Source organism: Acanthochromis polyacanthus, chromosome 21, assembly GCF_021347895.1.
Source record: "Acanthochromis polyacanthus isolate Apoly-LR-REF ecotype Palm Island chromosome 21, KAUST_Apoly_ChrSc, whole genome shotgun sequence".
NCBI classification, from domain to species: Eukaryota; Metazoa; Chordata; class Actinopteri; family Pomacentridae; genus Acanthochromis; species Acanthochromis polyacanthus.
The window spans coordinates 13,926,661-13,940,357 of record NC_067133.1 but is presented as its reverse complement, the minus strand read 5'-3'; the positions used below and the strand labels follow the sequence as shown (position 1 = coordinate 13,940,357).

The 13,697-nt window shown below is 40.0% G+C and overlaps 1 protein-coding gene across 1 annotated transcript; it reads left to right on the top strand.

Annotated features, from left to right (window-relative positions):
• Positions 1 to 536: 536 nt before the first annotated feature.
• LOC110954128 (germ cell-specific gene 1-like protein) lies at positions 537 to 12,155 on the top strand. The gene is made up of 5 exons (XM_022198470.2): positions 537 to 3,770; positions 5,398 to 5,445; positions 7,152 to 7,304; positions 8,448 to 8,559; positions 9,883 to 12,155. Exons 1-5 carry the CDS (start codon positions 3,467 to 3,469, stop codon positions 10,184 to 10,186), a joined length of 921 nt encoding a protein of 306 aa, XP_022054162.2. The 5' UTR covers positions 537 to 3,466; the 3' UTR covers positions 10,187 to 12,155.
• The last annotated feature ends 1,542 nt before the right edge of the window (positions 12,156 to 13,697 follow it).

Here is a 13,697-nt window from a genome sequence, read left to right as displayed (position 1 = left end):
GAATTGCAAGTCGGACATTAAATAGTATTCATCAATCACCTCTAAGTAAATAATAAGTCATTATTTGTTCAACCAGCAAACTGCATTGAGTTAGAGGATTTACCTTTTCCTCAACAATCAAAGGTATTTTTAGTTTAACTGTCCAGGTTAAGATAGAGGAGGGCACTGGAAACCCTGAAATATGTACGTATATAGTTACTTTTATTCAGCTACTTAAATTTCAGCTAATGCATAAATTACATAATATTTTTAATTTGTTGTTTTTTCACATACTAGAGAAAATGGGCCTCTTGCTCCTCAGAGTTTAGTAAATGAATGTTGTGGGTCTTGTTTTTTCACAGATTATTTCAGACGAAGGCCAGTGGGACACCAGGGGGTCGTCACAGCCCTGCATGGTGTCGATTGCTTGCTCACTTTGAGATGAGATTATCTGTGTCTTCACTATAATAGTCTCAGGCCAGATTACAGCACCATCTGCTGCCAAAACCTCAGCAAGTGAAGGTAATTAAAGAAACAAGATGAGCAGTAGGCAGATGTTAAAAAGACCTAAACCTACAGTGATACATTCTGGATAAATGAGGGAACAACAGTTACTTTCCAGAGTGCAATAAAATGGGATTTGACATCAGATTTTTAAAACAAATGGTAACTGGTTATATTTATATAGCGCTTTTATCCAAAGCACTTTGCATGATACGTCACATTCACCCATTCACACACACTGATGGCGGAAACTGCCATGCAAGGCGCTAACCACGACCCACCACGAGCAATTAGGGGTTCAGTGTCTTGCTCAGGGACACCTCAACATGAGCTCAACAGGCCGAGGATTGAACTGGCAACCTTCCAGTTACAAGACGGCCACTCTACCCACTGATCCACATATGATTGCATTTGATAGTTCACTTTTGTACATTGAGAGGACACTTTGACTGTATTCTTGTAGAGTTTCTGCCATATACCAAAAATTTAATAAACAGTCAAATTAACTGACGGCACTGTTCTCCTATGAAAAACAAACCATCAGTTGTTTGTTCAGTCAGTTTTTGATTTATGAATCTGACGGCTCCCTGTTGTCGTTGTAGCAAAAGAGGAAGTGAGGTGATGTTGTGGAGCCACAAATGTGGAGAGAAGGTTGGGCTGGGTGGATGGGTCAACAAAACATTGGACTTTACCACAGAAGACTCCTGATAGTAAACTTTTACTTTTTCTTGAATCCAAACCACATACTTGTAATTGTAAAAATGAAAACTAGTGTCCAGTGTTTTGGCCCAAAGGCTGATCTTTCCCATAACTAAGTTGTTTCCACTCCTGTTGATCTTATCAGCACATGGACAAATAATCTGTTTGGCCACTGAGGATGTTATTGAGGTTGTTTGTTCAGATTTGACTACGTTTTTAGTTCTCTTGTGTTTGAACGTGCTACAGAGATACACTGAAGATATATTCCTGTAAGATATTGTGACCAGTGTCAACATTAATCTACAGTAATCAGAGTTGACTGTTTACATCTGACTCAAACTAAGTGACTCATAGCTGATTATAATCCTTGCAGCACTCTGTGCAAGTTAGTCCTACCAGCGATCAAGATTTAAAAGGCAGTTAACAGAGATGTATTGTTTTGCATTACTGAAAAAGCTATAAAACCAATTCTCTGACTTCTATTTTTCTTGCCAGAGAACATAATCTGGAAGCGTCTGTCTTACCGTTGCTAAACCAGATGAGATAACTTGAGATATTTCTTCTAAATAGCATTGCATACTTTTACATAATCATTTAATTTTTGTTATAAAATGCACAAAATGTTGAGCAATGCTTCCTCAGGGGAGAAGGCTTTGAGTCAAGCGTCACATCTGTCGGTCGAATGCCCCTGCAGGTACTATTATGTAAAAAGCAATGAGCACAGGAAATACAGCCGGCTTACTGCTTCATCAAGTGTAACGCTGGGCTGACTCATCCTGTTTTTGTACTTTATTACATGGAAGCTAATGTTCAGAATAATCTCTTTATTTTTCAGGGGAATTACTCAAATGCTACAATTGGTGCTTTTAAAGTCAAATTAGAAGAGGAATCTCAATGAAAAACTTGTAGTGCGTTTATATGCTGTTGCTTTTAAAACACTTGCAAAATTGTTGCTAATTTTGATTTTACACAAAGCTTTAATGTAAAAGGTTTTTTTTGCAGGAGTTTGAGTCGCAGTTTTTGCCGTAATGTACGCTGGTTTGTGTGACTCCTTGTTTCCCTGAGTCTCTACAGTGGAAAGTGTACCGCGAGCACAACCCATAGAGACATGGTACACAAATTACTGGAAGATGGAAACGGGGTGAAATGAACCTGAGCTTTCTTTTTGGAAGCAATAAAATGCAACTCTGCTTCTCTTCATGTGCAGATGTTTGGCTGCAGGTTCTTTGTTTGCCCATTTTGACCAAACTTCCGTGAATGACTTTTCATAATTTTTATTTTACAACATGAACCTCTTTGGCTCCCAAATCCTTTGCAGAAAGAAGCAAAAAGCAACTAGTGTTTGCAACCAGCAGTAATGTCTGAGGGTCAAGGTGAAATACTCCACATAAAATCTCAACCTCAACTGACCTGATGTTCTGAGACTTGAGGAATTGATGCATTTCACCTGTGCATTTCAGCCTGAAAATAACAACAGCTTAAACCAAAGCTGACATGTTTGTCACTGAAAGTCTGAGCTGTAAAATATTCTGACAGATTTAATGATGGAACATTAAAGAGAAGAGACAAATTCGGCAGATGTTCCCTCTGAACATCTGTTATCGCCTTCACATACTTCTGCAAGTAATTTGTCTTCATTTTTGTGTCACACACCAGCAGACTGTTGGAAATATGGAGAGATTTGCCTGCATGCACACACGCGTTATGAATGGATTTTCATATAAGACTTTACACAGTATGTTCCGGATCACCGGCTCTCAAACAGACACTCGATCTTGTGTCTGTGGCCTCAATTACTTTGCGAAAGCAGAAAAACGTGAGGAATGTAAACGGGATGAGCAGCATCCTGGATTATAATCTAAGATCCAATTGGTCTTTTTTCTTTTTATTGAGATGCCCGAAGGAAGTCTGGACCATAATTTACCATTTGTAATGGATAATATTGCAGGGAAAGATTTGTAGAAGGGGAGGAGCGATGGGGTTGGACGAGCAGCACAAGCACAGAGGGAAGAGTAAAAGAGCTCAAATGAAGCAGAGGAAAACAAAGACTACCATGGGTTTCTATTGTTTCTGTGGGAGTGCAAAGAAGGAGCGCTTTGATCAAGGTGGCAGCACATCAGCAGAGCCGGCGGAGGGAAGCACACAGTTCTCACCCAAAGAGCCCCAAACGCAACAAGATTATGAAGATTTGATACATCTGCTGGGAGGCGAAACACGGTGGCTGCATATCAAAAGCCAGGATTAGTTGCCTTTTCATTTCATTTCCTCAGGCCTGGCCTCGACCATGAGGCTAGAGCGCGGGCGGCGGGCTTCTCTGGCGCTCACCCTCAACTTTGTGGCGTTTGCTTTTGCCTTATCAGCGGTGACCACCAGCTACTGGTGCGAGGGGACCAGGAAGGTGGCCAAGCCCTTCTGCACAGGCCCGCCGATGAAGGTGAAGCAGTGGTTCTGCATCCGCTTCAACAGCACCAACCTCAACGACAGCCGCCTGGTGCAGTACATCTTCGAGACGGGAGAGGAGAAGTTCCTGATGAGGAAGTTCCACACGGGAATATTTTTCTCCTGCGAGCAGGCCGCCGACATGAACGGTAAGATGACAGCTTCTGGTGTTCAAAACCAGGAAGTGATGAACAAGGAAGCAGCAAACAGAAACTGTCTACTGATGAATGTTAATCCAGTTACTGCAGTTACATCATTTTTAACTCTCTGAACAAACTTGAAAAAACTGATTTACTGGCAAACTTCAGGACATAATTTAGTAGAGATACATTCACTTTGCATGTAAATAGTGCATTGTGGCTCTATTTCTAACATTTTTTGGCTGTTTTTGTGTTATTTTATATGACAAAACTACACTTTTATCGTTTTACAACTGCTCTAAAAATATATTTTGAATGATTATGGCTAAAGATTTGCGTATGTTTATAGGCGCCTGCAATATTTGTCTTGTATTTCGGCTTTCTGGTGGCTTTGCACTTTGCTAAACTAACAAAATCTGAAGCTGTAAATCTCTGTAAGATAATATTTTGAGCGATTGTGACTAAAGATTTATGTATTTTCATAGGCGCCTGCCATATTTGCGTTGCATTTTGGGTTTCTAGTGGCTTTCTACTTGGCTAAACTGACAAAACGTGAAGCTGAGTTTGTATTTAAAAAGGGCAGCAGGAATGTGGGGAAGGACCATTTTAGAAGTACCGATCAAAGAAAACAGATGAATGCATGGACAGTAAAAATGAGCAGAGGATTACTGCTGCGAGATGCTGCAGCAGGTAACCACACAAATATCCTACATGTTACATCACAACGTGGAGTTGTCCACTTAAAGTCAAAGCTAAATCTCATCAGACAAAACATAAAACCTGATTACAAATTTATATTTCTTTTCCCAGGAACTCGTATTTGCAGATAAGCAGCAGTTTGGCAGCAGTGGAGGACGTATACAGATCTATTACTTAAGTAAAAACACAAAAGTATTAGTGCCAAAATGTATTTAAACGTGATGTAATTTTTGAGCAACACACAGGAAAACATGAGCACAGCCTCAGAAAAAGTATTTGCTGTCACAATGCAGAAATCACAATCATCACACTGTGTTTTTGATTCTTAACTGGAAAAGCTACCAGATTAAAAGCATTTCTCTTAGCGTTGCATGCAAGCTGCCCCAGTTGGTTTCATAAGCTCTGGTAATAAGACTGAGTAAAATAAGTTTGTATGAGGATTTGCATGCAAACAAATTGTCTGTCTAATCTATTGACTTCCACCAATATGGTCTGTGTATGTGAGACAGTTTCTCCGGATGTCCAGCATCAAAACGTCTTATCTGATGCTGGAATCAGTTCATGTCTCCTGCTGGAGCAGAGATCTGTCCATGTTTGTGGACTTTTTCTCAGGATATTATGACTTTTTCTTGAAATGTTTCTGCTTTTGCTCAATATATAATGACTTTTCTACCAATTTAGGGATTTTTCTCAATATACAAGACTTGTAGTATTAGTGTTTTTTCATTGAAATGTTATGGCCTTTTCCCAAAATACTGACTTTTCCCATGGACTTTTGCTCAAAATATGACCTTCTCTTTCCTAAAAACAATATTAATTTTTTTCTTGTAATATTACATTTTTTTCTTCAAAATATTCAGTTTTCTTTATAACTAATGCCACATTTTATTGCTTTCTTTCAAGATACATAAACTTTGTGTTTGTGTGTTTTTAACAGGGTTTGACTGTCGAGATTTCTCAGAGATTGCACCTGAACATGAAAGAGGTTGGTAAAAGTTATGACTTTTTGAAACTGCATTATGTTTGTGTTTTCATGTAAGAAACATTCAAATGATGCTTTGCTGGAAGCAGGTGACATTTTAAAGAAAGATATATGATATATAAGATATATGTTCTTTTTATATCTCTGCTCTTACCTTTTATTTCTGTATGTTTAATATGCTGCTGGTTTCTTGAATTTCCCTCAGTAAAGTATCTACCTACGTAAAATATCAGCATTTACCTCAACTCCAACTGCCCAACAGTGTCGAACATCTGATGTATTTCTGACTTTCTGCTGGTTTTGATTGGTTTGTTTTGACACAGTAGTAAAATGAGCAGCAAAGTTGGAGAAGCTATTTCAGGTGTCTCAGAAAGATGTTGCAGAAAGGATGCTCTGCAGCATGAAATGGCACAAAACCTTAACGTTTTAACCACCAAAACAAAAGTTTACTAAACTGTAATTTCTATGTTGCTTGTCAGCAGGTAATGTTCACTCACAAAGCTTACAACTCAGTGGTGAGCAGCTCTGTTGGTGGACTTAATCCTCTCAGTCTTGAATGAATTTGACAACTGTGCTCCCATAGAGGTTCACAGATTCTGCTTGAATAAAAAAAATCCTTTCAGTGTGACCTAACTGAACTTGGGTTGCATAATTAAGTTAAAGAGTCCATATAATTGTTAGGGTCTACCATGAAATGCCTGGATCCTTAAATGTTCAAAAAAGCATAATTATTCTCATACATTGCATCTCCTCTTACACGCTGTCTGAAACACTCTTTGCGACCCTTTTCCTGAGTCAGCTCTGGTTGGTCAGCTGGCTCAACAAAAATGATGTAACGTAGGTAATGTGCTCTGAGTAGAGATGCAGAGAGACACATCTACAGCAGAAGCAGCTCAAGTGACTAAGTAATGCAAAGAAACGGCTCATTCTTTGTTGGAGAGCGTGCCGAGCTAGCTGCTAGGCATGCGTAATACAAACATTGTAAATAGCAATGTAGAGAAGTAACTAAAGAAGAGGCTGGACCTCCAACAAGGCATTGAAAGGCATGAAAGAAGCAGTGTTGTTTTGTGGGAAACAAAAACTTGAGATGGATTTTGCCTAAAAAGCAGCTATATGACACACTAAAGGAAACGCAGCAGTCTTCTCCTCTGTAACATCACCGTCTTGAAATTCATCATATTTGCTATCAAGTGAACCTCCATTGCTTTAAGTCCTATGTGCTCATAAAGCTGGAGTTCAGTAACTACTGTTTGTTATATTTTGGGTGCACTTTGCAGTCATAGGTGTCAGATGCTACATAATGGAAACATAAAGTCTTAAAGGGCTTGTGTTAGGTATTATGTAAACGTTTACACCTACCCCGAGTTTCTTTAGTGGCAAATTATTTAATGTTACTAAAATCATAATCCAGTTGCAATTATAGGTTTGACATAAGACACTTTTATAACCAGGGATTCCTCTTACATTCACACTTTTGCATACCCCGCATTTAAAGCACAGCTCGCATTAGCAGCCGCTGTCCTGATTTTATAAATCCACGTCGTCCAGACGATCTGGTTCACATATCCAGACCTAAAAGAAGCAATGTCTGCAGACCTGTTGTACCCGCATGCATGTCTGCCTTTAAACAAGTGGGATTATTCATGTGGGTATTAAGAGGACAAGACAAATCATTTCTGCTTCCCTCCCTTTGTTTGCTTGTTTCCCAGGGGTGCTGTGGTTGTGCATCGTGGCTGAGAGCCTGTACCTCACCCTGCTCTTCACGGGCGGGGCTCTGATGACCCTGGAGCAGTGCCCCTGCTTCAGCGTCATGAACAAGCTGAAGCTCAGTGCCTTCGCTGCCTTGTGCACTGCCCTGTCAGGTAACGCTGCAGGTTTTAAACCCTCCTCCTGTTCTGTATTTGTGTCTCTTAGAATGTTTTTATGCTCTTTTCCATTCTTTTCATACAATTGTAATGCTATATGTTAATTGATACTTGTATAAAACAGTAAATGAGTACATTTTAAATGTTGATTAATGTCAGAAGTTTCGATTTTACCTTTTACAGCTATGGTTTCCAACAGGAGGCGTTATAGGTGTTGACCAATACATGAATCCATTTATATATGCTACAATCTACATTACCCTGCATTATAAACTGTTAAAAATATCTTTACATAGTGTATATAAAATGCTAAAGAGAGGGAGCTGACATGAAGTGCCCTAAAAATCTGCAGCAGATTATTTTCCGTAAAGCCATCGTGGCAGTAAATGAGTAAGAAAAGGAGCAGGGCAGCGGGTCATGTGTGGCCGAATGAGGTGAGGCTGACAGTCAGGCAGCGCTCAGAGCGACTAACTGCTCTGTGTCTGCTCGCTGCCTCAGAGGATTTGCTGGTTTGTGGACTAATCGGATTGGAGCCGCAGTTTTGGGCCGTGCCAAGACCTGCCCAGAGGAGCTCCCTCCCGCCCCCTCTACCACCCCATCCCCCGACTCCCCCCCTCCTGTTGTTATGAGTTAATCCCAAGAAAAGCAGCTGTGGCGAGGCAGGCTGCTGGATGAAGGAGGCCAAAGATCAGGCAGACCACTTCTGAGTGAAGTGAACCGGTCTGCATATCACAGTATTTTCTCAGCCACTGGAGATAAACTTTGAGGTTTTGACATTATATATTCCAATCCAGAGTGCAATACAGTCCTTAAAGGCTGACAGTTGTGTAATAATAATGTTTCAACACAGGGGATTCCCACTTATATAATCTGCAGTCGGAGTTCATAACAGTGTGTACATGGTTATTTAAAAACAACTGACATTTATACAGCTATACTGGTTTGAATGGTGTACCAAGAAATCGTTCCTGCTGTCCTTTGATTTTGCATTTATTATGTCTAAGCAGAGTCAGGCACAACGTTCTCATTTTGAGGATTACGTCCCTGTTCAATCCATATATTCCTAAAGTACTACTTACGTAAAAAAAAAAAAATGTACATTTTGCATCACAGTACACTCTGATTTCCTCTTGTTCTTAGGCCTTTGTGGGATGGTGGCCCACATGATGTTTACCACCATATTCCAGCTGGCTGTCGCCATGGGACCAGAGGACTGGAGGCCTAAAACCTGGGACTACAGCTGGTCTTATGTGTGAGTAGTTTCTACGCCTACTGAAAAATCTGTCATCTCAGCTGCTTAGTTCAAATCAAGCTGAAATATTTTTCTTAAGAAAAACAATAAATAGCCTTGATTTTTGTCATGACTTGTTTAACACTTTTTAGTATTTATTTTACAGACAATATTTACTGTCAGCACCTTGGAGACCACTGAGGAAAGCTAATATTAGACGTCATCAGTGATGAAATAACATCAGCTAAAAGTAGTAGTTAGCAAATTTACTGGCCACTTTTCAAGTCAAGCATACTTTTTATAGGTTGATGTGCCCTACTAAATGTTTAATGTTGTAAAAGGACCAATCTCTTATATCATTAACTGAACATAACCTGTGTGTATGTAGTAATGTTTTTTGGCTTTAAGGCTATGTAAGGTGTATTAAAAGAGCTGAATATGCAGCTGTCACTCGGCCTTGCTGCTGTCTTTTTCCCAGTCGTGGTATTGCAACAGAAAAACCTGTGAAACTGAGACCAGATTGAGATTTGTTACAAAATCTCAGTCTGAGCGTGTAGCTGTGGCTAGTTTTAGTGGAACAGAGGTGGAAATCAAATCACTTCTTTTAGTTCAGGTTAAAAATTTCCAGTCCCTGGCTGTTCAGTATGTTCAATTCTTTTCCTAAACTAAAAGGTCACCTCACTGCCCAACGCTGTTTGGTTTATTTAAATACACAAATAGCCAATGCACACTCAGCAGTCTGGTATTTAATGCTGACTTATCAAATGCACTTTGTTTCTGTGGCATTCGCTGTCATTTTACAAACATATTTTAACCAGGCTGTAAACATACTACATGGAGTAGCTGGAAAAAAGTTTAATATTTTGTTTATACATGTACTGAACACCTCTAATACTAAGGCACTTGAGTTTCTGCTATAATTTCAGCCTAGTTGATTAATTCATTATAGAACAGACACTCACTGTCTGCTCTGTTGTGAGTTACATTTGCTGTATAGCCTCTAAAGTTGCTCACTGTGGAATTAATGAGAGAAATATATAGAGGATGAATTTAATTATCCGAAATTTGGACAGTAAATCGCAAATGATGCACACTTGCATAGCTTTTCGGTAGTTTTAGGTTCTAGAGCATTTTGCAGTGTGTAAACTCATTCACCCATTCACACACTCACAATAGAATGTTGGCAGTAAATATAACGTACACTAGGTGTTCATTTGATATCTATAATACATAGTTTTATGATCTATTTATGATCTGACTAGCTGCATGATTTCAAACAGTGTAGAGACAACATATCTACGTTTCCTGTGGCCTCTGTCTAACAGTCTTCACCTCTCCTCTCAGCTTGGCGTGGGGCTCTTTTGGCACCTGCATGGCCTCTGCAGTGACGGCGCTCAACAGGTACACAAAGACCATCATAGAGTTTAAATACAAGCGGCGGAACATCGAGAAGAGTCTGATGATCAAGCAGAAGATGATGGAGATGGATCTTCCTGAGCAGATGTGGGACATGTACCTGACTGCTGTGCCGGCTGATGCCGAGGCACCGCTAGAACTGCCGGTCAACGGCCACAAACCATCCACAGGAACAGAGTATGTGGTTGAAATGGACAATGCACCAGAACAACAAGGAGAGGCGTATTGTTGAAAGTGGAATCAGCTCCAGGCTCACTGGAACAGTTTTCAGGGATGATTTCCTGGACCGAGATTGGTTCCTGGATTTAAATATCTCACATTAAAATATTAATTTGTTTCGGTCCTCGCCACACACCAGATGTGTGTCTAGGAAGCCAGAGGCTGTTTTTCCAGAGATGATGTAACATGGTCAGCTTTGATACAACATGGATTTAATCAACTCTTTCCATGTCATATTATTTGTGGAAGGAAGGAAAAAAGGCTGCGATTTCAGCATCTTCACACTGAGTTGTGGGAAGCTGCAGGATGTTCACACTCCTGCTGTAGGACACATCATTCATACCTGCTATAACTTCAGCTGAATCTGCCTTTTCTTCTTTTATGTTGCATCAAATTTGCCCCGTGGCTGATGAGGGTCTGTGACCGACTCAGTGAAAAGAACAATGGAGCAGAAAATGATCTCACTGAGAACATTACTGCACTACACCATCACGGATGTATCACTGAACAGGCCTTCAGCTCAGATGCTCTTTAAAGGGACTACAACAACGCACAAAACGACACAAAAATGACCACAAAGTGACATGAACTTTCTACAAATTACTGCAATGATCAGAAGGTGTTGTGAAACTAGAAAGACACTCAAATGGCCATAAAGTATTGTGAAATTAACATGAAGACACACAAACAACTGCAAAGACAGAAAACGACCACAAAGGGACAGAAAATTACCCTAAAACATTAAAAAAAAATAACCACAAAGGGCTGCAAGAGAACTGCTAATGCAAAGGAATGCAGAGATGTAAAAACAAATTACCAGAAAGACACAGAAATGACCAGGAAGTGTCCTGAAACCACCAAAAAGCCACATACACGACAAATAAACCAAAATTAGACAAAATTACCACAGAGAAACAAGAAATAGCACACACAACAATCATTAATTGACATAAAATGACCTCAAAGAAACACAAACAACCACTAAGACACATAAAATGACACAAGGAGGGACAAAATGACCACAAAGACTTGCAGCTTTCTGTCCGTTTCAGCCTCAGTGTCGTGCTCAGAGGCTTTGGGGGTCTCTAACTGTATCCAGGGGAGCACTGTCTAATAATACTGAACCCAAATCTGCATATTTTCTGGAGCTGTTGGCTCATCATAGTAGATTTATTTGCAGGCTACTTTGAAAATATGCTTGAGAAATTAAGTGAAAAATTGTCACACATTGAATGACTGATTTTTTTTTAAAAAAAAAACTAATTTGCGTCCAATTTTAAATCAGGAATTTGCTTTATGTGTCGACTCGCCTCATCTTGAAACAGCTCCTGTCTTTGAGCATGATGTATGTGGTGCTTTAAGATGGTCTTTATTGGTGAAATCTTCTAATTTGAGTCATAAATCAAACACAGACTACACTAGACCAGAACAGGAGCGAAGGGAAATGTCTTCAACGGAGCAGGACTGACATCTATTGGAGTAAAAGCATGAGCTTCCTGCAGCCGACAAGCACAATGTCTTCTGACACTGATGATATCATACAGTACCGTCGGATCTCTTGTCATTCGGTTCTTCCTGAAGGAACCATTCAGCTCTGCGTTTTGCTGCTGTGGAAGAAATAATCTCATTTGGTGGCGAGAAGCCAAGATATGGTGTGCGCGCTGATTTCATCTTTGATTCAAGGCTCATGGTGAGCTGCAAAAAGATTCTAGTTTCTTCTTAAATTTTTTTTTTGCCAACAGTCCTTCCTGTAATATGAGTCACTACGTAGGCCTAGAGTATAAGCTGGAACCTGAAGCATCAGCATGTTAGTTGGAGGGTTGACGGTCCACCTGTGGCTCAGTTGTTATTAAATTGATCACAGTTATTCGTGGGACTCAGAGAATAAACTTTAGTGACACTAACGGGCTTATTTGTGGTTCTAACTGGAATGTTTCCTCAATTATTGGCTGGATTGCAATAAAATTTGGTTTGCACATTCATGTTTGTCTCAGCATGAGCTTTGGTGAGCCCTTTTTTTTCTCGTTTGCCATCACAAGGTCAGCATACACAGTGTCAGAATAGTCTGGCTGATACGATGACTGACAGATAAATAAATGATTACATAGATCAATAAATAAAGAAGAAGTAGTTTTAGGCAGAGGAAATGAACCTAAATCAATTAATCTGTTCAATTAATTTGTGCATTTTCAGGAATCAGGTTGTATTTACTCCATTTCTGCATTTCTGCATGTCTGTGTCTGTATGTTAATTTTAGGTGTGCAGTTCTAACGTCAGTCTAAAGGTTTGTCAGCTGAGCGACAGACAGAAACAAACAATTCCTGTCAAATCGACGTGACCGTCTGTTAACTGCAGGTCAGGACCACCAGCCTTAGGGGTTGGATCGTAACATAGTACATAAGAAATAAATGAAGACATGAGGAAATGAAAATGGAAAAATGAGTATTGACTGATCAGCTGCATTTTAATGCAGGTTTTGTGGAGAGTTCCCGGTAAGAAGTGTTCAGTATCACACAAGAACACCCCTAGGAAAGACAACTGGTGAGCTGGAGACCGGGTGAAATTTTAATGTTTAGATTTTTCCACTACCAGTGTAGTTTTAGTTAAACACTACATACATTTTAGCCTGTTTTCATATTCAGATTGTTGGTATTTTTGTCTCCGTTTTGCATTTAGTCTTTATGTAAGAAAGGGGCTTTTGAGGCTACAGCTGCTTCCATCTTTGTGTATGGTTACCATGGTGACATGTTATTCTCATCTGTGGCTTTTGTTGATGAAATCAACCCTGCAATCTCCAGTTATGCCAAGAACAAGTCCAGCAGCAGACGGCCCAGTACCTTGAAGAACTTCTGCTGTTTTAAAGGTAACCAAATATTGATTTAAATTATTACAATAAGGTACTTTTGCAATGGTTTCTGCCCACCAAAAACATTACGAATCATCGTCTGAAGACAAAGAACAAATGTTTGAAGTCAATCAGTCTATCTAATGGTGGTACTGCTAGCGTGGCTAAAGTGTTCTGTTACACTTTAGAAGAGTCTTACTTTAGTAACCAAGAATCAAAGTAAAAGTGTTCTAAATGTTTTAGGAAGTAACGTGACATCTGAAGACCCGTTTTTAAAGATGTGGTTACACATCTCTGAAGACATTTTATCACATTAAAGAAATAGCAGATGGCTTCAGCACCTGCAGAACTCTCTCACAGGTTACATTTCCAACTTTGAGAGTGTAGAAAAACACTGAGTGACTCCAGGTGTGACTGCAGAGCCTCTACTTCAGGTATAATGAAGCCCTTAAAGAAGCTGCTCATCACGCTGCACTTCAGGCCCTCAGCGAAGGACTCAGCAGACACCTCCAATTTACATACCAGGCCCTCACACACATGGATGATGTCATTTACCTCCTCTGCAAGGTTTACTGGCAGCTGCAGAGGTCAGGAAACACGGGAAGCACTAATGAGACGCTCCTGCTGGGGGAGAGACCTGCAGGTGGATGATCTGTGAATACAAAGTGATGGTTTGTTC

Coding starts and splice junctions, on each gene's coding strand:
- LOC110954128 (XM_022198470.2), top strand. CDS start 3,467: ATGAGGCTAGAGCGCGGGCGGCGGGCTTCTCTGGCGCTCACCCTCAAC. Junction 7,305..8,447: donor CTTGTGCACTGCCCTGTCAG/GTAACGCTGCAG, acceptor TCTTGTTCTTAG/GCCTTTGTGGGATGGTGGCC. Junction 8,560..9,882: donor GACTACAGCTGGTCTTATGT/GTGAGTAGTTTC, acceptor CTCTCCTCTCAG/CTTGGCGTGGGGCTCTTTTG.